We start from the raw sequence: 26381 nt of genomic DNA, 5'->3' as shown, positions 1-26381 counted from the left end.
AAGGGCTGTAGAGCTGAGATCTAGTCTGTGAAGTAGAGCCGAGGCCTAGTCTATAAAGTAGAGCCGAGGCCTAGTCTGTAAAGTAGAGCTGAGGCCTAGTCTGTGGGCTTTAAAGTAGAGGCGAGGCCTAGTCTGTCGGCCTTAGCTTGGGCTAGTATTTAAATGCGAGCCGAGGCCTTCGCCCTGTATCTCCATTCCTTGGCCCTGGCCTGACTCTGTGGGTTGTCTGGCAATGACCGCCTTGGTCATCATTATTTGTCAGCGCTTTTGCTGGTGACAGTGTGCGATCTGCCTTTCTATTGGATGCTGCTGGAGTCTTCAGAGCTTCTGCTGGTGATGTGTAATTTGCGCGCCACCTTTTTTGTGTTGAATCATTATTTTAGGTGTGAAAGGTGTGCATTTTTGGGGGAAAAAATTATGCCAGATCCCTCCCTGATGGGCAAGGTACGCTTTGCCCTAATTTGATGCAATTCGGTTCAGCGGTTACGGAGGAAGGGCGTTACTTTCGTGCACGCAGTGGGAACATTTTTATATATACTGTATAGATGTAGCTAGCCACGTAACTAATAAATAAATAAAGACACTGGCTCTGCTTTTCTTCATAGGATGTGCAAGGAGCCAAGCAGCAAAGTCCAGGCCTCTAAGAAATGGCACTGTTTCATTTTTCTTCATCTTATCCAAGTTAGAAACCAATTAGCTTCTCTTATGTCAAGTGGTCCTTAAGAATATGTACTTTGCATTTCATCAGATTGCCTAACACAAAATGTTCCGTTTCTTCAGGAAGGGGAAGAAATGTGGTGCAATAAGCGAATCTTTGGCTGTTAAGCCTCAGGTTTGGGCAGGCCTGGTAATTTTCCAGGCTTCCTCAACCTCGGCCCTCCAGATGTTTTTTGCCTACAACTCCCATGATCCCTAGCTAGCAGGACCAGGGGTCAAGGATGATGGTGAACTGTAGTCTCAAAACATCTGGAGGGCTGAGGTTGAGGAATCCTGGCATAGTCCTTCACATAAGCTGCAATTCCTTCTTTAGCAGTCAGTGGTATGAACAGGCCCAAGATGCATCTTCCTAGTAGAGTAGCATAATATAATTACGATATCCTTTTCCACATTGTTGTTTGCAGCACAGTAGATCAATGCATAGTAATCTATCAAAAATGTAATTTACTGGTGCATTTTCACCCCCATTGTTGGTATCATTTGGATCTTCTGCCACAAGCACCAAAACATCTTGAGTCTCTCTGCCTTCCCTGATTGGTCTGGTTTAATCTCTTGCAGTGTCACTGTTCCCAGCCCACCAACCAAAACTTCAGCATTCATTAATTGTAAAATGGCTTGCGGCAAACTTATCATCTAGATGGAGATCTTGCAGGTTTTTCAGAACTCTGACCTACACATCCTCCCCTCTGCTCATTTCCCACCCTCTGATTTGATCATATTACATGAGAGCTAGCAATGGGTGCATGAGTGAAGTCTACACAGTATTCGATCAAGTGCAAGTTAAAAACCAGTACTCACAGAAAATCGGAACTTAAGGTTCTCTGTAAGCTCTTAGTAAAATAGAAAGCATTTGATGAAATGATTTTTTGCACAAATTCAATAGCTTATTTTTAGTATGCTGGCACTTGACTCCAATTAGGATTAAATGTAAGGCATCTGCTAGTCGATGCTGGACAGATTATAGCAAAAATTGTATTTTGCATCACATGTGGAGTAATGGGGAAAACAAAATCCAACCATTTTTTTATTAAGGGTAATCTTTTACCAGAAAATAGAAGTGCCTGGCGTGCTCTGATCCATGGGGTCACGAAGAGTCGGACACGACTAAATGACTAAACAAGAACAACAACAATCCTTTACCATCTTCTTTTAAAATGGATATGAAAAGGAGAGTCATGGGATTACTGCTGGAAAAACTGATGCAGTAATTGAGACATTCAGAGTGCCAAAACAAGGTGGAAGACCAGTAATGGGGAACCTTTGGCTCTCATGCAATCTGACTCCCAGCTCCCGTCAAACCCAGCCAGCATGGATAATGGTCAGAGGTGGTGGGAACTGTAGCCCCCCAACATACAGAGGGCTACAGGTGCACCATCCTCAGTGTAATAGTAAAGTGGTTTCCCTTCTTAAAAATATATATAATCTGGAGAGGAGATGATTTTAAAAACATCATATAAGTCTGCCATTCTGAAGATTTTCATTCATTTCTCTGAGTAGTGCCCTTTGATTTCCAACTATTGATTGCTGCATTTTATTTAGTAGTTGAAATTAAGTGCTGTGAAATTAATTAGATACTTCTTTGGATTGGGTTATGTCTCTATTTTTTAGCGGTGCAGAATTTATGCTCTGAATTAAAACAAAAACAAGAAGGCAGAAACATGTCTTTCGTTGGAGAGCCTGTGTGGTGCAATGGTCAGAATGCAACTAGACCAGGACCAGCATGGCCCAGGTTCAAATCCCCACTCAGCCACTGGGTGACCTTGGGCCAGTCCCTGTCTCTCAAGTGAAGCTGCCTCCCAGAGTAATTGAACCTATGCCAAGGAATCAAAGACATGCATGCACATATAAAGAAACCAGGTCCATCTTAATTCTTTACTGCTGGGAGGAGAGAACTGGTCATTCATTTCACTGTCTCAGGAGCTACTCATGCTTTCCACAGGAGAAGCGTTTTGCTCTAGCGCTCTCTGCCTGCTTTGCATGCATCCTAAATGTGCTGTGCCACAGCGCTTAAGTAAACTGATCAGATACGTGAAACTTTAAACTGCGGTGCATTGTTGCTTCCCATTTCCAAAAAAAAAAAAAAACAGGCAGTGGGTATAATAGCTTTATGGAGGGCAGTGCAATGTTTATACACCTGATCCATAGGGAAAGCAGAGAGGCGGTTTTAAAGAGACAAAGTACTTTTTGACCTTAGCTGCAGCAGCCTGGGAAGAACAGGACTCTCTGTTGCTAAGGGGTGTCGCAGGCAGATGGAGGAGAAGGAAAGGAACTGCGCTATTTCCCCAGCAAGGATCAAGGCGGCACATGAGGCACATGAGGAGCTGGATTAAATGGCTTATAGAATTAAGCGCTTCCGATAGCCTGACGAAAGAATGGAGAAACTTTTAAAACACCGAGGTAAACCTTCCAAGATCTGCTCGTGACAACGGCATCCACGTTACAGCACAGTCCTGTTGTCCCTGTTCTCTTTGGCTCCCATTTAGGGTGGCTCATCTGGACACGCCGCACGTAAAGAGAAGCATTCCCTATGCCAAATGTCCAAGCTGCTTCTGCTCGCCACACACTTGTCACGTACGTGTGCTGCTGCTGCCCGCAGGATCCAACTTCTGGCATGCACCGACATGCCAGTGCCCCCCCCCGAGTCTGCCACGATGTGCCCAAAGCCAAATCCTGGCATGGCCCCGGGAGCAGCACGTGACAGCATTGTGTTTCCCTTTTGCATGACTTAGCAGATTTGCCCTCCCACACAAGGAGAAACTGTGAGCAAAGCCTGTCAGGGGAAATATGCAGGGAAGTGCCCGTATGCCTGTACTTTCCACGTTGGCGTCAACTGTGTCATCATTCTAGTTACAGGTAGGCAGCTGTGTTGGTCTGTCGTAGTCACAACAAATTAAAAAAATTTCTTCCAGTAGCACCTTAGAGACCAACTAAGTTTGTCATTGGTATGAGCTTTTGTGTGCATGCACGATATCTGAAGAAGTGTGCATGCACACGAAAGCTCATACCAATGACAAACTTAGTTGGTCTCTTAAGGTGCTACTGGAAGGAATTTTTTTATTGTGTCATTGTTATTTATTACATTTATCTGTTTACTACAAAAAAAAAGTTTGTCTCAGAGTAACTTAATTTTGGGTGGGGTGTGTGGAAACCATACACTACCAAATTAAAAACATATCAAAATGGAAGAAATTTGTTAACTAAAAGTGTCCATTCTGGAATAGCAGAAAAAGGATACATCCTACCCCAACTCCAGTGGCTTTATCAAAACCAGGACCTTGAATTAAGCCTAATTGGCAGCCAATGCAGTTGGGCCAGTATTTGGAAACTAGCTGTAGTTTCCAAACCGTCGTCAAAGGTAGCCCCACATATAATGCATCAAAGTTATTCAGCCTAGAGGTTACCAGAATGTAGATAAAACCAAAGCTAAGCTGTCTCTGTCCATATGGGGTCACAGCTCTAGGATTTTAAAGCGCAGGTCCAGGGAGAGCGAATGAGGGCATGCGATTTTGCTACTGGTTGGTAATTTTAGTTCCTGGCAAGCATTTTAAGAAAGAAATTATGAATCAAGTTTATCTCCCAAGTGGTCCCATTGACTGAAGCATACCTTCTGCAGCAGACATAGCTTGAGGACTAGACCCTTAAAAGAGTAAAGAAAAAGCAACCACTTTTAGAGAAATGTGACTGGGACAAACATTTTTATAACTGCTTTTATGCCAGCTTTGGGCACTGCACTTTCAATTTCTGCTGCTGTTCTATGTATCATTGCCAAAATGTTTCCTTGGATGGATTTCTTTTTCTTTAGACACTGTTTTCAAAAATATAAAAGCTAAATAATCAGCCATACAGCAATAAAAGAAACAGATATTGCAGAAGTTGATTTAAATGTTATTCACACCAGTGTAGACAATATGATAAATAAGGCACTGTGCCTGTTCCCTGGGAACTTTGTGTTTTTGAATTGTTTTTACATCTCTCTTTCTTTTCTATTTACCTTGCATTGACATTTGTTGCTGAATTTCAGTTGAATAGAAATAAACCCCTTTTAAAAATAGCGCAAGTTAACAACTGAACTTTAAAAGGCAGAAAGAATGTATTTTAAAATGTCTTGCCCTTGGCACTGAAAAGAAAACAATATAAGCCCCTGAAAAATCTTTGGTGGGAGGGATTTCTAGAGATGGCATTTTCTTTCCAAAGAGCATGGGGTGAGAGCTATAGACCCTTTTGACATAACTGCAGGCCCATGGCAATAATTCTTTGTGGCCTTGTGAATAAATTCTTTGAATTCTGATCCCAGTCCAGGCATGTGTTCACTAGATGATTCCTCAGCCAGAGTTCTGCAAAATGGGAACAGCAGAAATCTCTCTCACAACTCGCAAAACAGCAAAACTTTTTCCAGTGTTAGGTTATAATTATTTGTCATGCTCCTTGGGAGAGTTTTAAATTCAGAAGAGATTTTAATTGCCGTGTTGTGTTCTCCCCAGGCAGGAATTGTTCATCCTCAGCTGTAGGGATCTCCCCTCAAGGAAGGATCACTTGACCAGTTCAAATAGCAGCTGATTGAGCAGCCAAAAATCACGCTGAGTCACATGCCTGAAGGCAGTTCTCAGAGTTATGGAAGCACTGATGTGGTCTGAACGTTAGAGCAGAAAGCTACTAGGATAGTGAAATTACACTGAAAGATGCATGGGGAGAATTAAACAGAAGAACTTCAGGGACAGATTAGCAAAGCAAAAAGGGGATAAGGCTGATAAGAAACATCCCTGCTATTGGACGTGTTAAGAAAGGCAAGAGCTGAAAGAAAAGGTAAAAGGTAGGCAGTGTGTAGTAGTAAATTTGGAAGTGCAGGCGCTTCCCCTAGTCGGGTTCCCATACCTCTTTTAAGACTATACATACAACAAAAACAAACTTTTGTCTAATGCAGGCATTATGGCTTCAATGCCAAGTCAGCTTCTCTCTCTCTCTCTCTCTCTCAATCACACATACACACTTGGCTTAACATTCAGCCTGATGAAGCATTCTGGTGGACTCGAAAGCTTGCTCACGATTCTGTGCCATTTTGGTTGGTCAAAAGTTTTCAAAACAGAAGCCACAGCTTAATCCTTAGCCCTGCATGCCAATGTAACCTGTGCCTTTCTCTTACTTAGCTCATGTAATGGATCCTCTCTCAGGAATAACTTACAGGTTTGATTGGCAAATAGTGCTCCAGCATATGACATCAACACCTCTGCTTTGATATAAGTGGTGGTACTTCATCCCTTTTCCAGTATGCCACTGGTACCAGCAGAGAAGCCATGATGGGGAGGCCTCAAAGCCCTGCCTAAATTTCCACCAGCATGTCTTTATCTTTGGATATAATTGAGATTCCCCTAAGAGGTTTGTTTGGCCTTAGAATTTACCACCTATTTTGGGAAGGAAGGTGACAGCTAGCCTGCAGTATCCAATCACATCCACCTCTCTGGCCAAACCTAATTAGGATCTGGTGACTTAAGAATTTGAGCCATCAGCAAGAAGTCCTCCATTCACCTCTTAACTGTGCACTCACTGGGCAGCCTTTGGCAATCCACCCTCTCAGCCAGAGTCAGCTGGGAATCTGCAATATGGAAACAATAATACTGGCCTACCGAAGAAGAAGGAGGGACGCGGGTGGCGCTGTGGGTTAAACCACAGAGCCTAGGACTTGCTGATCAGGAGGTTGGCGGTTCGAATCCCCGCGACGGGGTGAGCTCCCATTGCTCGGTCCCAGCTCCTGCCCACCTAGCAGTTGGAAAGCACGTCAAAGTGCAAGTAGATAAATAAGGTACCGCTACAGCGGGAAGGTAAACTGCGTTTCTGTGTGCTGCTCTGGTTCGCCAGAAGCGGCTTTGTCATGCTGGCCACATGACCTGGAAGCTGTACACTGGCTCCCTCGGCCAATAACGCGAGATGAGCGCCGCAACCCCAGATTCGGTCACAACTGGACCTAATGTTCAGGGGTCCCTTTACCTTTACTGAAGAAGAGGAGGAGGAGGAGGAGTTTGGACTTTATATCCTGCCTTTCACTCCCCTTAAGGAGTCTCAAAGCGGCTAACAATATCCTTTCCCTTCCTCCCCCACAACAAACACTCTGAGGTGAGTGAGGTTGAGAGACTTCAGAGAAGTGTGACTAGCCCAAGGTCACCCAGCAGCTGCATGTGGAGGAGCGGGGAAGCAAACCTGGTGCACCAGATTATAGTCCACTGCTCTTAATCTCTACACCAGGCTCTTGCAAAGTGGTTTGATTAGTCAAAAGCATGTATTGTTGCTGCGCCCCTTTGGAGAAAATATCAGTGGGATGGATATTGGAAAAGCTGTGCAAGAAATTACCTGTAGCTAAAGGAGTGAGGATTAAGACAGCTTGATCTTTCCACAACTACCAAAGCGACAGCATTTGAAGTATTGGGTATTTGGCTTTAGACAATAAACAAACATAACTTCTCCACAGGTGTCTGGTGCTGTCCAGCACAATCATCAGCAAATCAGGGCTGGAAGCACAAGGAACTGCTTTGCTGCAGTATTCATGCAAAAAGCTATTTTATCCAGGCTAGAATAAGCTCATAGAGGAAGGACTTGCAGAGGGAGGGGGGCAAATTACAACTGTATGTTACCATGACGATTGCATGAGCACAGCAACTGTGCTTGAGCCCCAGTGCATGAGAGGCTCTGAAGGGCTGCCTACCCTTGTACAAATTCACCTGTTCAGTGATGCTTTGCTCCAAAAGCCACCCATAAAATGGAATTTCCTGCTTGTGCATTGACCGCAGGATTCAAGACTAGTCCCTTGGAATCTGCTTGAAATAAAGGAGCCTTCATATTTTAGCAGGAATCTGGCTTTCCACACTTGAGCAAATCATCACAACCTACCAAAATGCAGCAAAACCACCTAGCATGCAACAGAAATGGCCATGTGTTTCACAGATTTGTATTCAAAGCTGTGACCTTGAAAACCTGGAGTTCTGTACACGTAGCCAGCCCTGGAGACCAAGTACCAAGGACACAGCAAAACGATGACCGATGCCTGCTCTGCACCTGCTTGATGGAATATTCCAACACTCTTTACCTTGTTTAGACTAAGATAAAGCAAACATTAGGCATGCCTCCAGGCTTGAAAAAGAAAAAGCAGCCTAGACATTAGTGGCAAAGTCCCTCTACTTAGTCAGCGTTAAAGCCTGCAGGGAGGAAGCAGAGTCAACAACTTACATGCAACTTCCAGGCAAGCTCTCTGGTTCCCTGCCACAGACATGCTACGCCTAACACCACAATTGTATCCGGAGCTCCGTTTTATTCCACTCCCCCCAACCCATGGGATAAAATCAAGCACTGTTGCTGCTGCATCAAACGGGCAAGCAAACTGCATCGGGTCAACTGGTAGCTTCCTGAGCATCAGCTAGTTTATCTTTGGGAAGCTTCAAAGGGCAATTTCTAAGCTTCAGCCAAATCCAGTTAAGAATTTAGCAGGCGCTTTTTATGCCCTCTGGGCGATTTCGCACCATTACACTTTGGAGGACACCCGCACCTTGCACCGGTTAACATAAGAGATTTATATCTCCCAGGATGAGCACATCCAACAATGAACGGGGATCGTTGAGTTCCCGAAGCAGTGACAAGGGTAGGAAATCCACCACGATCGAGAACACAGCAGGGCGTGCGTAAAGGGCGAGCTAATCTCTGAAGCTGAGGCTCCAATACTTTGGCCACCTAATGAGAAGAGAAGACTCCCTGGAAAAGACCCTGATGTTGGGAAAGATGGAGGGCACTAGGAGAAGGGGACGACAGAGGACGAGATGGTTGGACAGTGTTCTCGAAGCTACGAACATGAGTTTGACCAAACTGCGGGAGGCAGTGCAAGACAGGAGTGCCTGGCGTGCTCTGGTCCATGGGGTCGCGAAGAGTCGGACACGACTAAACGACTAAACAACAACAACAAAATCTCTCCATGCTGTTGAGGAACTGTGCCTCCGGGGCACACCCGCCAAAGCACACTCAGCCCGACTTGCTTTTCAGAAGAACGACATGTGCCGGGACAGACGCGGCCAAGCAGGCGTGCGCCCAAGGCTCCCGAGCGGGCTCCACTTTGGAAGCAGCAGCTGTGCGCCAACGAGACCCGTCCTTGCGCGCCGGAGCCGGAAAAAGGGCGCCCCCCACCCCAGACGCAGTTCAGAAACAAGTCCCTCGAGGAGAAGCGGATGGCCCTGCGGACGACTCCTTCTTACCCCCGCCCCGGACTAAGGGCGCCCGCCTCTGCTTCTTTCTCTCCGCCCACCCCCAGGTGTTTACAACCTGTAGGTTCCCTCTGCGGGGAACTCGGCTCAGCCAAACCCAAGCAGGAAGCAAGCTGGAGCCCCGAGGCACCACCGCGCACGCTTACATGTTGCCCAGGGCTAGGCCATCTCGCCGCCGGCTCCAGCGCTTTCTCCGCCTCTCCCGCGGAAAACTCGCCTCTTCCACCAGACTGCTCGCTCGCTTGCTCGTCGCGGCGAGACTTTTCTACTCGGGCGCCTGCTGAGCATCCCCAGGTCCTAGCGCGCCCGGCGCTTGCTTTTATCCTCTGGCGCCCTTGGCGAACCCTTCTTAAATGAGGCTTTCATTAGAAAGCAGGACTCTGCTCTGGCACATGTGAATCAGTAATCAAAGCAGGTGCAGAGTGCCTCCCCCACCCTAGGGCAGGGCATCCTACGCGTTGACGACAGCTCTGCATTGCAGGCAGAAATGTAATAGGTGAAGCGTCCCTCTCCTGCACCTCCTTATAGATAAATGTTGCCACATACTTTTCAAAATGGTTTCCCTTCCACGCAGAATAAACACAGCAGTTGTAGTTCAGCAACATCAGGATGATTAGAGGATATCCATACCTGGAGTGGATGATATCAGGCTAGAGGTGGACCAAGGGCCTGTTTTAGTTGAAGCCAGCTCTGTACATTGGAACCGCAGTAGCTTCAACAGAGACTCCGATGTTGAATGGGGAGCAGCATAGGCTGAACCAGCCTGAGTCAATGGAGCAGGATAAACCCTAGCAGCAAAGTGTTAACAAAGTGCAGTCTCCTCTTGCCATCTCATGACCTTCATTTCCTGTTTGGGTGCAGATAGCTTGTAGCCTCTTGCCCTCTCTTACACTCTGGAAATCCTGACGCAGGAGGCCCTGCTTCTGAAGGGAAGAGGTGTGTGCACAATTGAAGTTCAAAAGAGAGGTGCCAGAATCTCACCTGGAAGCTCCTATATCCTTAATGCAAAAATTAGGAGGGCTGCCAGCAGAGAAGGAAAGGTATAGGGCCTGTTTGTTCATCCTTGGACCAATGGCAGCTCTCTAGGGTATAAAGCTCCAGTTCCTTCACCTCACCTGCTCCCTAATTTTTTATTGGAGATGTGAGACAGGAGGAGGGCTTGGTACCTTCTGCATGTGAAACGTGCTTGAGCACTGAGCCAGGCTCCCTTTGTTTCCAAGGTTAATCAATACTATGGACAGCCAGGCAGACTTGGTTCAGAGGCTTTACATTAGGTGTTGTCAGTATGGTACCTGCCTTTTCTTGGTGTCCATCAGTTCCCTTCCACCTTCTGAAATTAGGCTTGAAAGAAGCATTCTGTTGTAGCCAAGGAAACAGGGTGTGATGGGTGTGTGGAGCCTGCAAATTTGCCATCAGGCTCCTAAGGTTTGGTGACTCCTAGCCTATATGCACCATCACTTGCTAAGCAGGCCCTGGGCCTAAATTAAACTGTAAGAACATAAGAAGTGGCTTGTGGTGTTACTATGACATCTTCGTACCTCTAGCGGCACTGCCAGAATGCGCACACCTTTTGGACCAGTGCATAGCTGCCAAGTTTTCCCTTTTCTCGCGAGGAAGCCTATTCAGCATAAGGGAAAATCCCTTTAAAAAAGGGATAACTTGGCAGCTATGCCAGTGTCTTTGCGGAAATTGAATTAATGTAAAACACAAAACATGACCACGTCAACTTCATTAGTGCTGTTAGGGATAATAGAAGCCAACCAGCTTTTATGTTATAAAGGATTGCTGATAGCTCTGATAGTGGTGGTGCATTTAGAATTTGCCAGGTGTTTGCGTTCTGCAGATGGACAATCTGTTGACTCTTGGTATACTTATGTTTGGACAGTGGCGCTAACAGAGGAAAATGACATGTCAAATACATGCTAAGGGGTAATCAGACCCATTATCCCTCTGTGCAGCTTGTCCCTCTGTGCACCATTCACCTCACATAGAAGCATTGGGATGGCCAGATATGGAGACCACCTCAATCAAATAGAGGACTTTGGCAAGACTTACAAGCCATAGTCTGCGCTTTTGCACAAACTTCCATACCCCTTTGATGCACTTTGTTCTCTCTTAGTGGGACAACCACCAAGTTACGTGTCACTGTATTCGCTTGTTAAGGTTTGGAAAATTAACCCCCAAAAAACCTATTTTTAAAAGAAAGAAAGAAGTGCCTGCTGGATTGGGTCAATGGCCAATCCAGGCCAGCATTCTGTTCTCACACCGGCTAACCACATGCTGAAGGGAAAACCTGCAAGCAGGACCAGAGTGCACCAGACCAGAGAGCATAGCTAGCATGCTTAGTAGTCACCAAAAAGCCTTATACTCCATGAATTTGTATAATCCTTTAAAAAGCCGCCCCAAATCCCCCAAAGCAGCATGGATAGCAATCCAATGGTAACAAGAGAGCTGGGAAGTTAGTATTCTATAACACAAGCCACTGACTGGCCACACAATGACTCTGCAAAACTATAATATGGAACTAGGGTCTTGCCCATGATGATGCAGCCACCACCCTAGAGTTTTCACCCATGACTAGAAGCAGCACTCTGGAGTCTCAAGAAGAGATCTGTCTTTGCTCTGGTAAACAGAAAGGCTTTTTAACTAGTGATACTAGCAGCGAATCCCAGACTTTATATATGTGATGCATCATGTATGTTCTCTACTTCTAGACTGATGCATTCCTGGAGTGCACAACTTGGGGGGGGGGGCAAACATGTGCCGCGTAAATGTGTAGTCCTGAGACTGCTTTTGCTACAACAGTCTCACACACCTAATCCCTCTGGAATTTTTCATGCAGCCAATTGATATTGTTTGCAACAAGCTGGCCCTAAGAGTGAGGTGGGTGTCTCAGGCAAGTGGTGCTGGAGGACAGAGCCTGCCCTGCACCCTCTAAGCTGGCCTACTGCCACCAAGGGCAGTCAAGGACACAGACTCACTGCCAACGCTGAAATCAGTATTAAATTGCCAGGCTGGTTGGCTTATATGGACAGATCTTGTCCTTCACCTCTTGCAACAAACTGCCTTTTGCTAACCGTGGCAAACTGGGTTTTCAAACATAGATTTGAACCTCCCATCTCTCTCTCTCTCTCTCTCTCTCTCTCTCTCTCTCTCTCTCTCTCTCTCTCTCTCTCTCTCACACACACACACACACACACACACACACAGCCATGGTGTGATTTGGAGAAAAATAATGAACAGGCAAAAAATTAACTGCATCATTTCCAACTACTTCCCTGTTCTTAACTGCTCTCCTGAACAAAGCAGCTTTTCAACCTTTAAGAGGGTGTTCAATACAATTACATGCATCTTTCTGTAACATCTAGCGAGGCATAGGTGCTCCAAATCAGAACTGCACCAGACCAGAATAAAGCCAATAAATCTGCAGTGCAGACGTGCTCCATGTTTTCATGCTGCACTCCTAGGTTCACAATTCTGCATATTCAGATTTGTATATTGTCTCTCTCACTACTTCATCTTTTCAGGCAGAAGAAAACATTTCCGTCTTCAGATCTTAAGAGGCTGAACTGCCTTCATTAGATGGTTTCAGATAATTAAAAGCCCCTTCCTTTTAGAGCGGAGCTGCTTCCAGCTCTCCAGGAAACCAGTGCCAATTTCAGCTTAAACAGCAGCTCTGATTGCCATTCAACACTTTGCTTTTATGAGTGGGCTGAACAAGTTGTCACTGACAGCATGAGACGATTAAACAGGTGTGGCCCACTTCTGGTTGCTTAAAGGCTTCTCACATTGGATATTATTGTTATTATTATTATTATTATTATTATTATTATTAGTAGTAGTAGTAGTAGTAGTAGTAGTAGTATTTCTACCCTGCCCATCTGGCTGGGTTTCCCCAGCCACTCTGGGTGGCTCACAGCATATATCAGAACATACTAAAATGTCAAGCATTAAAAACTTCCCGATGAAGGGCTGCCTTCAGATTTCTTCTAAAAGTCAGATAGTTGTTTACAGGTGAAACTCGGAAAATTAGAATATCGTCAAAAAGTGCATTTATTTCAGTAACGCAACTTAAAAGGTGAAACCAATATATGAGATAGATGGATGACATGCAAAGCAAGATATGTCAAGCCTTTATTTGTTGTAATTGTAATTATTTGTCGTTAGGCTGGTCAATTATAAATGGAATGTAATTAATGAAATGTAATAGCAATGCTTATTTTTGTATTATTATAAAAAAAATTCCTTCAGTAGCACCTTAAAGACCAACTAAGTTTTTATTTTGGTATGAGCTTTCGTGTGCATGCACACTTCTTCAGATACCAATTTGTATTATTGTAACTATTGGTTTTATTACTGTGGAATTTCCAAAAGAAAGCATTTGTAAAAAATAAAAATAAAAAAATAAGTCGCATTACTGAAATAAATGCACTTTTCGACGATATTCTAATTTTCCAAGTTTCACCTGTATTTCCTTGACATCTGATGGGAGGGCACTCCACAGTGTGGGCACCACTACGGAATAGGCCCTCTGCCTGGTTCCCTGTAACCTCACTTCTCGCAGTGAGGGAACCAACAGAAGACCCTCGGAGCTGGACCTCAGTATGATGTTTGATGTTTTATCGTGTTTTTAATATTCTGTTGGGAGCTTCCCAGAGTGGCTGGGGAAACCCAGCCAGAAGGGTGCGGTATAAATAATAAATTCCCTCACTTCCTCCCATTTGAGAACCCGCCACCATTAAAGGGACAAGCCACCTGTTGTTTTCCAGATATCATTGGACTACCACTCCTATCGGCCCCAGCCAGCATTGCTCAATGGACAAGGAGTGCCAAGTGTGCTAAGGAGCCTTAGAGCAGGGCTATTCAGCAACAGGTTCACTGACAGACAGTTAAATAATAACTCGGTAAACTCTATTACGCTTTGAAGGAAGGCACACAGACAGCCAATTGGTGTTTTAATGTGGTGTTAATGTCTCTTGAGGAGATGCAACTGACTATTTAACAAGTCTTAATTGCCGCTGCATTAGGCATCATAGTGCAGGAGAAAAGAAAGCAGAACATTAAGGTTTCTTGTGCACGCATGCACACACACAATGGAGAACTCACCCTGTATTTCTGAACCATAAAAAGGGTAGGTACAGAAATTGTTCTTTTTGAGGTGCAAAAACAAAACAAAACAAAAAAACTAGTTCCATGGGCATGGATTAAAGTTTCCTCCACAAACCTTAATCCATGCCCATTCTAAATTAGTAATGTACCAATTTGCCCAAGAAATAATTCCTTTGCTCTGGCCTCTGTTGCAGACTTTAGGACTGACTCACAAGATAATCCTTGGCCTGGTCTCTCTCTCTCTCTCTCTCTCTCTCTCTCTCTCTCTCTCTCTCTCTCTCTCTCTCTCTCTCTCTGTGTGTGTGTGTGTGTGTGCGTGTTGACATGTGCATTTTACAAAGCCTGACCTGCAGAAATCAGGAAATTACACATTATCCCCTGCTAATATCTGCAAAGGCACCAGGTCAAGTTAAAAAAACAAAAGGCAACCCTATATGGCTGTGTAAATAACATACGGTAGTCAGGATAATTGTTACTGAGAAAGCGCTTCCTTTTTTGATCCCATCATGAGCCATGCAAACATTTGTTAGGAAGGAAGAGAAGCAACATGAGTCTTCCACAAACCCCTGCCTTGAATACAAATACAGCATTAATGTGTATGTGCCTGGGAATGTATTACAGTACCTGATTTCCTATATTAGCTTGTGTGTCAAACAAAGGCTGTGCTCTGTGCTTGTAGAGAAAAAGCCCATGGTAGTTGGAATATACTACCCTGCAACAATATGAATTAGGTGGGGTGGTTTTTAATTTTAATTTCCTTTCTCCCTGAAGACCTTTGACCCTTTCAGCTGCTATTCCCTGGGGTTGCTACCCCTATCAGGGTTGAGTTGAATGGCATAGAGGGCTGAGGGATAAGGGATTGTTTCACAGAGCCTACCAGTCCCACCTCTCTCACCTGACCTCCTTGGGAAGAGAGAGAGAGAGAGAGCAAATGTCAAGCAATGGTCCATCACAACAGTGTCCCCTGGTAGCCATTGGGCCCAGTCCTAGGAAGGTTCAAGCTCTTGCATGCAGCCACAAATCCCACTCCTTGGCTGAGGAGAATGAGCTGGTATCTCAGTCCTTCTTCCCAAAGAACTTTCTGAAGACAGATTTGTTCTTCTGGCGAGGTGAGGCGCCTTGGCTCCTCTCACCCAAGGTTTCTCGGGCACCACCAGGAGAGGCGATGAAGGAATGGCAGCGAGGCCTGGGAGGAGTCGGTGTCTGCTCTCCAATGTACAGAGTGACTGAGTAGCTGCTGCCAAGGCCCAAGGGTTCCTTGGACACCGACAAAGGTGTGATCTTCTGGTACGTAGCTGAAAAAAAGAATGGAGCGGAAAGGTTGCACAGCATCATCATGAACTGAAAACAAGCAGCAGAACTATCAGAGGCTGGTTAATAGTCTGTGGTTCACACGGTTGTTTTATTCCAGAGTATCACGTCCATCCCATCTCTTAAGTAAAGAGGGGAGAAGAGAATTCAGGGCAGTGTTTGAATTGAGGTTTTTCTGGAACAAGGCTCAGCCATGGAACATGTGATAGTAGTAGTAGTAGTAGTAGTAGTAGTAGGCCACCTTGTCTCTGAGTACTGTATGTTCAAAATATGCTTTCCCCTCACCAAGGAAAGCCTTCCTCCACCCACAGCCTATTTAGATACAATACACATTTCTGGTCATTATCTTTCAAGCCCTAAACGGCTTGGGATGAAGATTCTATTGCCCATACAAAACTGACCCATTTTCTACATGCTGTAGAAGGGTTACATGCTTTTTTTTGTGGTGTCCCTGCCCCCCCCCCACGAAGTACACTAGGTGGGGACAAGAGAAAAGGGCCATTTCTGTTGTAACTCCCAGGACGTACAATTCAAAGGCCTGTAAGATTAAACACACATCTTTGTTTACTTTCTGGCCATTGCTTGCATACTTTATTGTTTCTGAAGGTCTGCATTTTATGAGATTCTGCTCCTCCAGAAATTGTTTTTGGAAAACTGTAATACTGCTATTTCTTCTTCTTTTAAAATGTGACTACTTTCACTTTGCGGGGGTGGGTGGGGACAGGGGGGGGAGAAGGGATATGCTATATATATATATGTAGTGTCTGCACAGCCTACAAAGGTAACAAGCTTCAACTTCGGACATGTGCCATTGAGTCAAAAGTGTGTTGCTGACACCTAATGGTGACATTAAGCAATGAACTTGTTCCTTTGAGAATAACACCGTTTTGAATGAATGCAGCCAAGCACTGAAAATAGCATAATGATATCATGCTGGGTGCACAACAGACTGGATTTAGTCAGAGAGATTTCAGCTGCATTTGAACAGAAGTCAGTTGGCAAAGGGCCAAACTGAGCAAATGCAGAACATGAGCAAATGAACAGACTCGGATTTCTCTGTACAAACAGGCAGAGGGGTAGAGGTACCGGTAGCCTCAACCCCAACTAGTAACCCATTCTTCTTCAAGGTCATACAGTATATACCTGAGGTAAAGGAATATGATCGCCTCTTGTTCGCCACTAGCCCATAGTCCTCTTCCTCAAAAATGTAAGGTTCCTGCGACCTTGTAGATGCTGTAGGAGAGCACTGCCTCAGACTGTGATCTGTGGTATAAATGGCAGCAGATTTCTGGCTATCTGCTAGGAGGAGAGAAAGGAAGAAATCAAGGATGTGACACAGAGGCAGACCTCCAGGGATTCCTTACTATTATTATTATTATTATTATTATTATTATGTATTTAACTGAACTTGCCACATTATACCAAAGTCTCAAGATGATTTAAAACAATGGACAAAAAAAATAATCAACAACAATAATTCACACATTTAAAAACGCAGCACAGGCATCAAAATCACAAGGGGTCACAATAAAATCAAGGAGCCCTCTCCCCTGACTGTCTTAAGCAGAACCAACATCAACAGCTAGAAATATTCCAGCAGCAACAGCAATGTATTTTAGGACGCACTCTATGCTCTTGATGGTCAGCTGTTTTAACTGTTTGTAATATTGTATTTTTTAAAACGTTATGACCTGCCTGGGACTTCATAGTGAAGGGCTGGTAAGAAATCTAAATAAAGAAAGAGCAACAAGAAGACTATCAAGGACCTGACAGAAGATAAACGTTTGTGTCTGACACTGTAAATATCTTAACATAGTCACCAGGCAAGCTTCTTTTGGGAGAGCATTACACAAGGGGGGACATCACTGAGAAGGCCCTCTCTCTTGTTGCCACCACCCAAGTTCTGCCAACAGAGGCACTCTGAGGAGGGTCTCCAAAGTGTATCTTAAGCTCTGACTGAGCAGGCTCATATGGAGAAAAGGGTACCATGAGGTATTGGGGTCCAAGCTACATAAGGATTTATAAGTTAAAACCAACGCTTTGAATTAGGCCCAGAAATATATCAGAAGCCAGGGCATGGAGCCAGACCTGCTGTAATGCGTTCAGATTGTCTGATCCTGTTGGCAGTATGGCAGCTGAATTCTGCACCAGTTGCAGTTTTTGGACCATCTAGAAAGGTAGCCTCATATATAATGCATGAAAGGAATGCACTTGGGAGGTTATGAGGCCACAGACCACCAAAGCTAGATTATTAATGTCAGGACATGGATAGCTGAAGCTAATAGAAAGTATTCTGCACCACAGAGGCTACATTTCCCCCCACTGACAGCAATGGAGTTGCTATAATCCACAAACCACATCCTTCAGGTAAGTGCAACCCCCTCCCGAATTGGTTGCAGAATCGTAAGAGACTGCTCAGTCTGGAAGGCCACAGGTCGCCCGTCTCTGCTTTAAAGAGAACCCTCAAGAAACTGTGAACAGCCCACAAACACACCTGTCCGTGATTCTGCTGAATCCAATACGTCATCCTGATTTTCATAAGGCAGCTGCAGCCTGACACTTGATCTGGGTAAGAGTATGGCCTCTTGGCTCTTGGCTGTGAGAGACTGATGAGGGCCAAGGAAGTGGGGAACTCCATGGCTAGGAATCACACTGGGGAAAAATGGAAGCAGCAGAAAATAGAGAATTGGTCTCACATGCCCAGTTGCACAGGGCTATGCCAAGCTAGAGTAAAATTTAGTCCTAGCAAAGGTAATAGAAGCCACCATAATCACAGCCTGGGTTTAGAGTATCTGAATGGGAAATTTGATGTACCAGTGATTTCTACGCAGCTGAGAAAATTCAGCAGAATGAACAATAATGGGATGTAACATGTTGGGGGTGGGGAGCACAAGGAAGTTGCTATCACTAATAAAGGTGGAAATTAGAGCAGAGCAGCAAGGGGCAAATGGGATCACTCCTAAACAGGTTAACTAATGGCCTCAGTTCAAATCGTCCTAGATGCACTTCTAAATCTTAAGCTGCCCTTAAAAAGATAGAGAGAGAGAGAAGAAAAAGGGGAACACATACCAATTTGCATTCCAAAATCTGAATTTTGGTTAGAATGCATACAAATCCCAAAACCGATTTTTCTGTTTAATATGCTAAGTTTGACAAAATAGCACCGTATGATTCATGAGAAGATCTACTTGCCTCTGGACAGGAGTTCTCATTGGGACAAATGTTATGAGAAGAACTTTTGAAAAAGCTAACCCCTGCCCCCAGCAAATACATCTGGACCAAGCTTTGCTTATAGTAGTTACCTAACAGCAGAGGTCGTCTCCTGGGCAGTCTGGGAAGCTGACTGGAAAAAGTCCACTTCAGGTAAGCCTTTGAGGACAGAAAAGCAAGCACTGAGAGATGGCTTTTGAAAATCAAGAGTGTTGTTCACCCAAACAAACCTGAGGCATAGGTCTGTTCCACATACTTGCTGCCTTGCAATAGGGAGTGGTAGCCTCTCTGATAAGCAGACTTTTAAAAGCTACATATCATTCACCTGTTTTGCCACATGCCCACTTGTTTCTGGGGTGTACACCTAAAAAATGCAATGTGTACAGTAGCCCATGGAACCTATGGGACAGACTATTATTTTCTTCTTTACACAAAAGGAATGGAGCCCAGGAGCCAACTGTTTTGCAGAAAACCTTGTAGCTAAACTGGAATCTGAGCTCCAGCCTCCCACATGCAAGTCCCAGCACCCTATGGGCCTTCTGTATGTCAAAGATGAATCCCCCTTATGAATTCAGGTCTGACTCAATTACAGTGGGAAATGTGGGAGATATAAAGTCTGGAACAAATAAAACCAGTTACCAAAAACATGACATGGCATTGCTGCTTCTCTCAACAGTGAACTTCTTGAGGGAAAACAGAGAGTGCCCATGTGGGCCTTTCGCTCATGTAGACCACCAGAGTGGTCTGCAGGAGGCCTCAAATTACCTCTTGTTCCTGAGTAGTAACCATATCTCCTTCCCTTAGACCTCCAATGCCCCCATAGTCTCTTCCTTATAATTACTTCAGTCTTACCTGAGTTCTGCTGCAATTTTGTAATCCACTCCTGCATGAGTGGCTCAGTAGGAGCTCTAAGGAGGTACTTGGAGTCATCCTTCAACCTGGGGTATGCAAGGAAAGGTGAATGAATTTGATGGGATACAGATACAACAACCAGCACCAACCACAAATACCTAGCAATCTAGGAGCTAGAAGCGGGCACCCTCCACAAAGATTTCTATTATCACCATTTATGCTGTTCAGGGGCTGGCATCAGTGTCCTCACAATGCAACCCCAGCATGTTCAAGTCTTTCTTTCCCAGATCTATCTATCTATCTATCTATCTATCTATCTATCTATCTATCTTACTGTCCTTCATCTGAGGATCATAGGGTCACTTACAATATAAAAACACAAACATACATAATAACAAACGAAACAATACTCCCTCCAGTTTAAATGGCCACAGATTGATTATTTAGTCAAAGACCTGGGAGGAGAATGTTTTCACATGGCACCTAAAGATTTGTAATGAAGGCTCCAGGCGAACCTCCCTGGGGAGAGCATCCCACAAACATGGAGCCACCACAGAAAAGGCTCATTCTCGTGCTGCCACCCTCCAGAACTCTCATGGAGACGGCACACAAAGAAGTGCCTCAAATGATGATTGCAGGGTCCAAATCAATTCATATGGGAAGAGGCTGTCCCTGAGGTATTACGGTCCTGAGTGACTTTTGTCCCCAGTTACTTTTATTTTCTTTTAAAAACCTGTAATAGTATTTATTATTATTTATCATTTATTACCCCTTTATAGAGTTTAATGTATACTGCATGTATTACCTTGTGAAGGAAAAGAAATGGAGGTTACTCACTGTAGTGTGAAACAGTTGTTCTTTTTGATATACTCTGTTTCTAGGGTGCAAACGGCTCCACGGAGGTTCAGCGGCAAGGCCACTGCAGAACTCTGCTGTGCAAAGGAAGGCAAATGATAAAAGTCCCTGGAATCAGAAAGCCACTGTTTTTAAGTTGCATGTCAGTACAGATATGTATTTGTAGGACCCTTCTTGTTTCTGTTGTTTTAAACTGTTTTTAACATTGTGTTTTTAATTGTTGTAACCTACCCAGGGACCTTAAGATGAAGGGCGCATAACTAATAATAATAATAATAATATTCTCACATGAAGAAGAGTTCAACTGGAGAACCAAGGAGCAATGTCCGGCAAAGCTGTTCTTTCTGAAGTTATAAATTAAGGACAGGTTTTAATGGGGGGAAAGGCAGGCCTCCCAAGGCATGGCTGCTGAGTCTGAAGAAAGGGACTGCTTGAGTTTACTGCTCTGCCTTTCTTCAGCTGCATACACACCATGCCTTTAAAGCGTCCTTACCCACCAAAAGAATCCTAGGGAATAGTTTGTTCAGGGTGTATGGAACAGTGGCTCTGTGAGGGGTAAACTACAATTCCCAGAATTCATGGGGTGAGGATGGGCTTTAAAAGGTATGGTGTGTATGCAGCCTTTGTTCCTTCAGTTACAAACTGCAGGGCTCTCTTGGTGGTGGTGCTCTCACACTCTGAAGTGGGCTCCTACTAGCTACTTCACTCTTCTCTTGGGTGGGCAATTGTTATTTGGGACAGCCTGTGCTGGTACACTGAGCTTTTATATTTGTTGAGTTTTTCTTCTGCCAAAGCTCCCTGATGGTTTTGAGATTTGCCACTTATGATTAGACTTGGTTTTACTGTGATTTGTGGACTGTCTTTATTTTAGTTTTAGATGTAAGTTAGTCTTTACAAGAATTTCAAGTTCTATTTTAGCAGAGAATGTACTGAAGGTTTAGACAAAAATAAATACAATCGGCAAAGTGTAGATGCTTGACAATCTATGCATGCCAAACATTCACAAGAGATGTCAGTGGGCAAAGGAGTATACAGGATATGAAAATGCTGGAGGCAGTGCTTTTCCCCCTGGGTGGACGCAGGGGTATGCATACCCCTAAACATTTTTTGAATCCAAGTTTGGCCTGATTGAGGGGCAGTATTTCAATATGAGTAGGAAAATGAGAGTACCCCTAAACATTTTTTTATTTTAGAAAAAAAGCACTGGCTAGAGGTATATGAAAACGTGACACAGGCCTTACTCATACCCATTTCTTATCTCCATTTGTCTTTGGGCATCTCACTGCCTACCATTACCTTGAGGGTGTCTTTCTTGTCCTGGTAGAAACACAAAGTTTGTCTCATCAGTACTGTATGGAATGTGTTCCAGGAACGACAATTTGCCTAGGAGAAGAGAAATGAAAAGATCAGATCTAAAGAAGGTGAAGAGTTAAGGTTGGTTCATAAGGTGACCTGTTCACACAGTTCCATGTGCATGAAGCCCCTATCTGCCTGTGCTTGCCTCTAGAGTAAGGCCCCTCCCTTCCCCTGGAGGCAAAGACAGGCAGACATTGCCTGAGAGCCCCGTCTAGCTCTTCAAAGCATGGGAACACGAACATCAGTGCAAAGTAAAAGTGAACATCACCTTCAGATATATGGTCAGCTTACTCTGAACCTTATGTTTCCACCTTCTGTCTGCAGCAGCTACAGTTGGCAGTGCGGTAAGAATAAAATCCACATTTTTTTCGTCATTTGGAAAGGCCCTTTGCCTTCTGCACCACCCACACTGTGCTGGTTTAAGCTAGGCCAGTGATCCAGATCCTTATATCCACACCCCATCACAGGCCACATTTGCCCAGTAGGTGGGTCTATCCACCTGTCAATCACCTAATGTCACAATAGCATCAAGTCGCCTGTATTTCTCTGTGTGGTTTGAAATCAAATTGTGCAGACAAAAACTGCAAAGTGGCAACTAGCTGCCTTTCATCCAAGCTTTGCCTTTACCTGCTCCACACCTGACTTCAGGTGTAGAGCAGGTGGGCATGGCTTCATGAAACAGCCTCGTAGGCCCATAGACTGGAGGTTTTCCCACCCCTGGGTTTAGACATAACCATGGCTTGGCATTATGTGAATAAGCAGCAAGCAGCCTCAGTTTCATGAATTCAGCCACCAAGTCTTGTGCAGATCCTAGCTTGGACCAAACCATAGCTAGTTTGTCACACGGCAAACTGTTATTTATACTTCCCCTGGAAATCAGGATCAAATCTTGGTTTGCTGTTATGCCTGAACCACCTCACTCGGAAGTGTTTCTGTTGATATAAGTCAGAGCTTTCCAAATTATGTGTTGTGACACATTAGTGTGTCAGCTGCAGTGTGTAGATGTGTTATGTGAATGCTCCCTGCGCTGCTCCTGAGGCTGGAAAGGGGTTAGTTCAACCTCTGGCTTGCTAGTAAAACTGAATTATTGTGTCATGAAATGATACATGTCTAAAAAGTGTGTCAACAACATGAAAAGTTTGGAAAACTCTGCTATACAGGGCTAGGCTCTGTTGAAGTGTTACGGGAACACCAATGAAGTTGTTTCTTGGTGGCAAGTCACTGGCATCCATATTCACACACACACACCCCTTCACATAATGCCACGCTGCTCTGAGAGTACCTTCTTGCCTCCTGCCTGCAACAGATGCTTCCTCTCCAAAGTTCCTTCCATCATCTGAAGCTCAAGTTTACTGGGAAGAGTCTAGAAAGAGGCAGGCAACAATTAATGAAGCAACCACAATGAAAGCAAGAGTGTTTCAAACACGAAGGCATTTTAACACCACATTCACCAAAACAGAGCAAAAAAAAAAAGTCTGTGCTTTGAGCAGTCATAGAAAATACATGCATTGTATGGCTCATGCTCATGCTAAGTGTTTGGGTCTCTCTCTCTCTCTCTCTCTCTCTCTCTCTCTCTCTCTCTCTCTCTCTCTCTCTCTCTCTCTCTCTCTCTCTCCACAGCCAAATCAGGAACAGCACTGATGTAAACATCTCAAGTGTAAGCATCTCATTAGCTAGGAGATCTGTATCTCCTTTAAAAGAAAATACTCCACATAATACGGAGTTGCTGGTTCCTGATAGGGAAAAAAAAATACACATTTCATTATGCAATGAGAAACTGCTTAAGTACACACTGCAGATCAATGCCAGCAGTATCCAGGGACTTGAGGAAAAGAACAGTAAACACCTGGTTTCCAGGCATACAATCCCCACCTCTGCCCCATAGAAGCCAATGGTTCTGACCTTTCCAATACTTCTGCCCTCCGCCTGAAGCTTCTGCTGGGTCCCTGGGCAGGTACTCTGCAGTGACCTCACAGCTGCAGCAACTGCCCCTTCTGATGGCTCCTGGCCAGAAGGCATGGGTGCCCGGCACCGACTTGGACTGCCACAACTAGTCCCTCTTTCTCCTTCAGACCTCTGAAGCAGCTGGGCAGGGGCGGGGAGCTTGAACTTAGCCACCAACAAATTGTCTGCCGCTGCCAGGAGGAGTCTTTCACCAGAGCTGTCTGGACTTTGCAGCTTATTCACCTTTCCAGCAGGGCTGCTGTGGATCCCCGAGCTTTTCTTGTGCTTCTCCACATTGCTCCATATGGCCTGCAGCTCCTCTTCCTCCTCTTCAAACAACTCGTGGGCAGGGTGACAAGCCTCCAGCAACTTTGGCTCTTTAGTCGTGCTTCCTCCAGGAGCCAGGACAAGAGGGCCCACCCCTGAGGGTGTTGGGGTGCCTAGTTCACAATCAAATACAGACAGCTTGGCAGGAGATTTGACCCGCAGGTGGAGGAAGGAGGGCGAGGTTCTCGCACAGCTTCCCTTCTCTGCTGCCCCATTCACAGCAGAGTTCTTAGTTCTGGCTATGCTGGAAACTGCATCGGAGCTGCCCGTGTGCTTAGCAGGCGAGGGCTTCAGCTTCACCCAAGATGCTTCTCTGGCTTTGTGGTCAGCAGGAGCCTTTACCTGCGCCTCCTTGGAGCTGCCAGTTATACCCAGTGAGGTAGCTAGTCTGTCCCACTCTATACCTATCTGCTCATGCAGGACACTAATGCGGGATAGCCGGTTCTGCTCGAAATCTAGGAAGTCGTCACTGGGACTGCTCTGGCTATTCGGACTCTGCCTGTCTTCTCCACAAAGAGCACCAAAGCAGGCCTTCTGCCTGCTGTAGCTTGGGTTGATGCTCACCTCTTCAAACCATGTGCCTCCTTTACCCTGGGGAAGCTTGTCACGAGCATCTTTGGGCTTGAGGGGCCTTTGGTGCATGACTGGCTGCCCTCCGAGCACTCTCTTTTTCAGGCTACTACCAATCTCCTGCACTTTTGTCCCAGCTGGGCTGCTCCGAGCTCCCTGGCAGGCCTGGCTTATTCCCTTCCTTCCTGCTGCTCCCTCTTTTGCTACTCTGATGGTATCATGGATATTCCTTAGGACTGTGGGATCCTTGGGGAGCTCCAGGCTCAGGACAGAACCAAGAGGAAGATGCTGGCATGTGTTGCTCATCTGCTCTACCAGTGATGGGGGGCTGTTGAGACCTCTGCTCTCTCTTGGGAACACATGACATCCAGATACTTCCCTAACCAAGTCACATTCAGCATCAATAGCCCGTGCCAATGGGTTCTTCACATAGTCTGTCAACTCTCTGCAGAGTGCCGGGCACACTGCCTGCAAAGCCTGTGCCCTCCTGTTACCCTTTGGGGGCCAGGTGCTACTAGTGCTGCGCCTCTCCCCTTGCCCTGCCTGCAGGTCGCTTGGTTCAGTTCCCATGATCCCTTGCAAGGTGAGTAGCTGGGCATCTTCTGCCTCCACTCTGCCTTTTCTCTTCAGGCTCCGTAAGAAGCAGCTGGAGCTGATCTTGGGTAAAGTGTGGAAGGCTGAGGTGCCCCACCCAGGACTGGGAAATGGGGAAGAGTGAGCTCCGGGGGGCGTTTGCTTAGCAGGCCGCAGCACAGTGGAGCTTCCACAAACCATGCCTGCATCTCTGTCTCCCTCTTTCTCCTTCACGTGCAAATAGGTGCTCACCTGCGGAAAGAGGGAAGACCCAATGAGGAGCTCTCTTCAAATTGCACAAGGTCATTGGAGCATAAACCTACCTATTTTGGATGCCACAGCAGCAAACTGACATGCACCAGCACATGCTCCTTTCAATTGAGTGAGTATACATGCATGCATGTTCATTAATCGTAGCAGACACTAAGGTAGACTGTCCATAACAAGTTCCAGGATGTTAGGATCACTTTAGTTCAATCCTAGGAAGTGGGAACAAAATTTCTGGCTTACCATGGTTCCAGGCTTACTACTGGAGATGACCCAACTCTGCTGGGCTTTACAGAAAGGGCACACTGCTATCTTGCAAGGCTGCTAGATGCACCCCACTCTACTTCATGATAGATGATGCATCCTGAAAAGAGGCTACAGAACTCCGTGTGAAATATTGCAGTAGAAACTGAAGAGCCTAGCATGATGGGAGGTACCATGATAGCAGCTAAGGGCCAGCTCAGGGCCAAATGAAATGTGCATGAAGAATCTTACACTGTATGGTTACAGATTGCATGTGGTGCAGATTGCATGTATGAATGCTCCTTGTAAAAACAAAGAAAGAAAGAAAGAAAGAAAGAAAGAAAGAAAGAAAGAAAGAAAGAAAGAAAGAAAGAAAGAAAGAAACCCTTCATCTACACAGAAAGTTATCACAACAAGAAGAGAACTGGGCTTAAATAAACTCTTAGTGAGGGACTCAGCCAATACATAGAACACATGCTTGCAGAATGCATGTAGAAGATTCTGGGTTCCTTTTGCAGCCTCTTCAGAAAAATCTGAGAAAACTTCAGTCTGAAATCTGGAATAGCCACTGCCTGTCAGAGCAGACAATCCTGAGATAGAAAGATTAATGATCTGACTGTATAAGGCTTCTGTAAGATCTGGCTCTATAAAGTATAAGGCTTTAAGTTTGTATGAGCTCCTTGATGTACCAGGATCAGCTCTGAATCAGCTCTAAGTATAACAGGAATCCCCCTTCCTGCAGCAGCTGCAGGAGATGTCTAAAAGTTTACCGGTAATTCAGGAATTATTACTGTACATTGTAGAGGCTGA

The 26381-nt window shown here is 45.2% G+C and overlaps 2 protein-coding genes across 8 annotated transcripts in view; both read right to left on the bottom strand.

The window, feature by feature from the left end:
• SLC29A1 (solute carrier family 29 member 1 (Augustine blood group)) overlaps positions 1–9607 on the bottom strand; it is a 78757-nt gene extending 69150 nt beyond the window's left edge. The window contains exon 1 of one of the 2 annotated variants that reach the window (XM_035108170.2): positions 9585–9607. The gene's annotated coding sequence lies outside the window, so the exon portion shown is untranslated. Of the gene's footprint in view, positions 1–9100; positions 9302–9584 lie in introns of those variants that run through there. The other variant, XM_035108173.2, reaches the window with a different exon arrangement.
• Positions 9608–13896: 4289 nt separating this feature from the next.
• LOC118081770 (uncharacterized) overlaps positions 13897–26381 on the bottom strand; it is a 43604-nt gene continuing 31119 nt past the window's right edge. For 3 of the 6 annotated variants that reach the window (XM_035108177.2, XM_035108178.2, XM_035108174.2), the window contains 9 exons: positions 23550–25313; positions 22930–23010; positions 21588–21674; positions 20274–20368; positions 19437–19522; positions 18677–18743; positions 17869–18026; positions 16518–16673; positions 13897–15358 (listed from right to left, as the gene is read on the bottom strand). In XM_035108177.2, coding sequence (XP_034964068.2) covers positions 15120–15358; positions 16518–16673; positions 17869–18026; positions 18677–18743; positions 19437–19522; positions 20274–20368; positions 21588–21674; positions 22930–23010; positions 23550–25313 — 2733 coding nt within the window. In that variant the 3' untranslated portion in view covers positions 13897–15119. Of the gene's footprint in view, positions 15359–16517; positions 16674–17868; positions 18027–18672; positions 18744–19436; positions 19523–20273; positions 20369–21587; positions 21675–22929; positions 23011–23549; positions 25314–26381 lie in introns of those variants that run through there. The other 3 variants (XM_035108176.2, XM_035108175.2, XM_035108179.2) reach the window with 3 other exon arrangements.

The sequence above is a fragment of the Zootoca vivipara genome, chromosome 3 (assembly GCF_963506605.1).
Source record: "Zootoca vivipara chromosome 3, rZooViv1.1, whole genome shotgun sequence".
Taxonomy (NCBI): Eukaryota; Metazoa; Chordata; class Lepidosauria; order Squamata; family Lacertidae; genus Zootoca; species Zootoca vivipara.
Note: the sequence above shows the minus strand (reverse complement) of the source record. Positions and strands in the feature narration are given on the sequence as shown.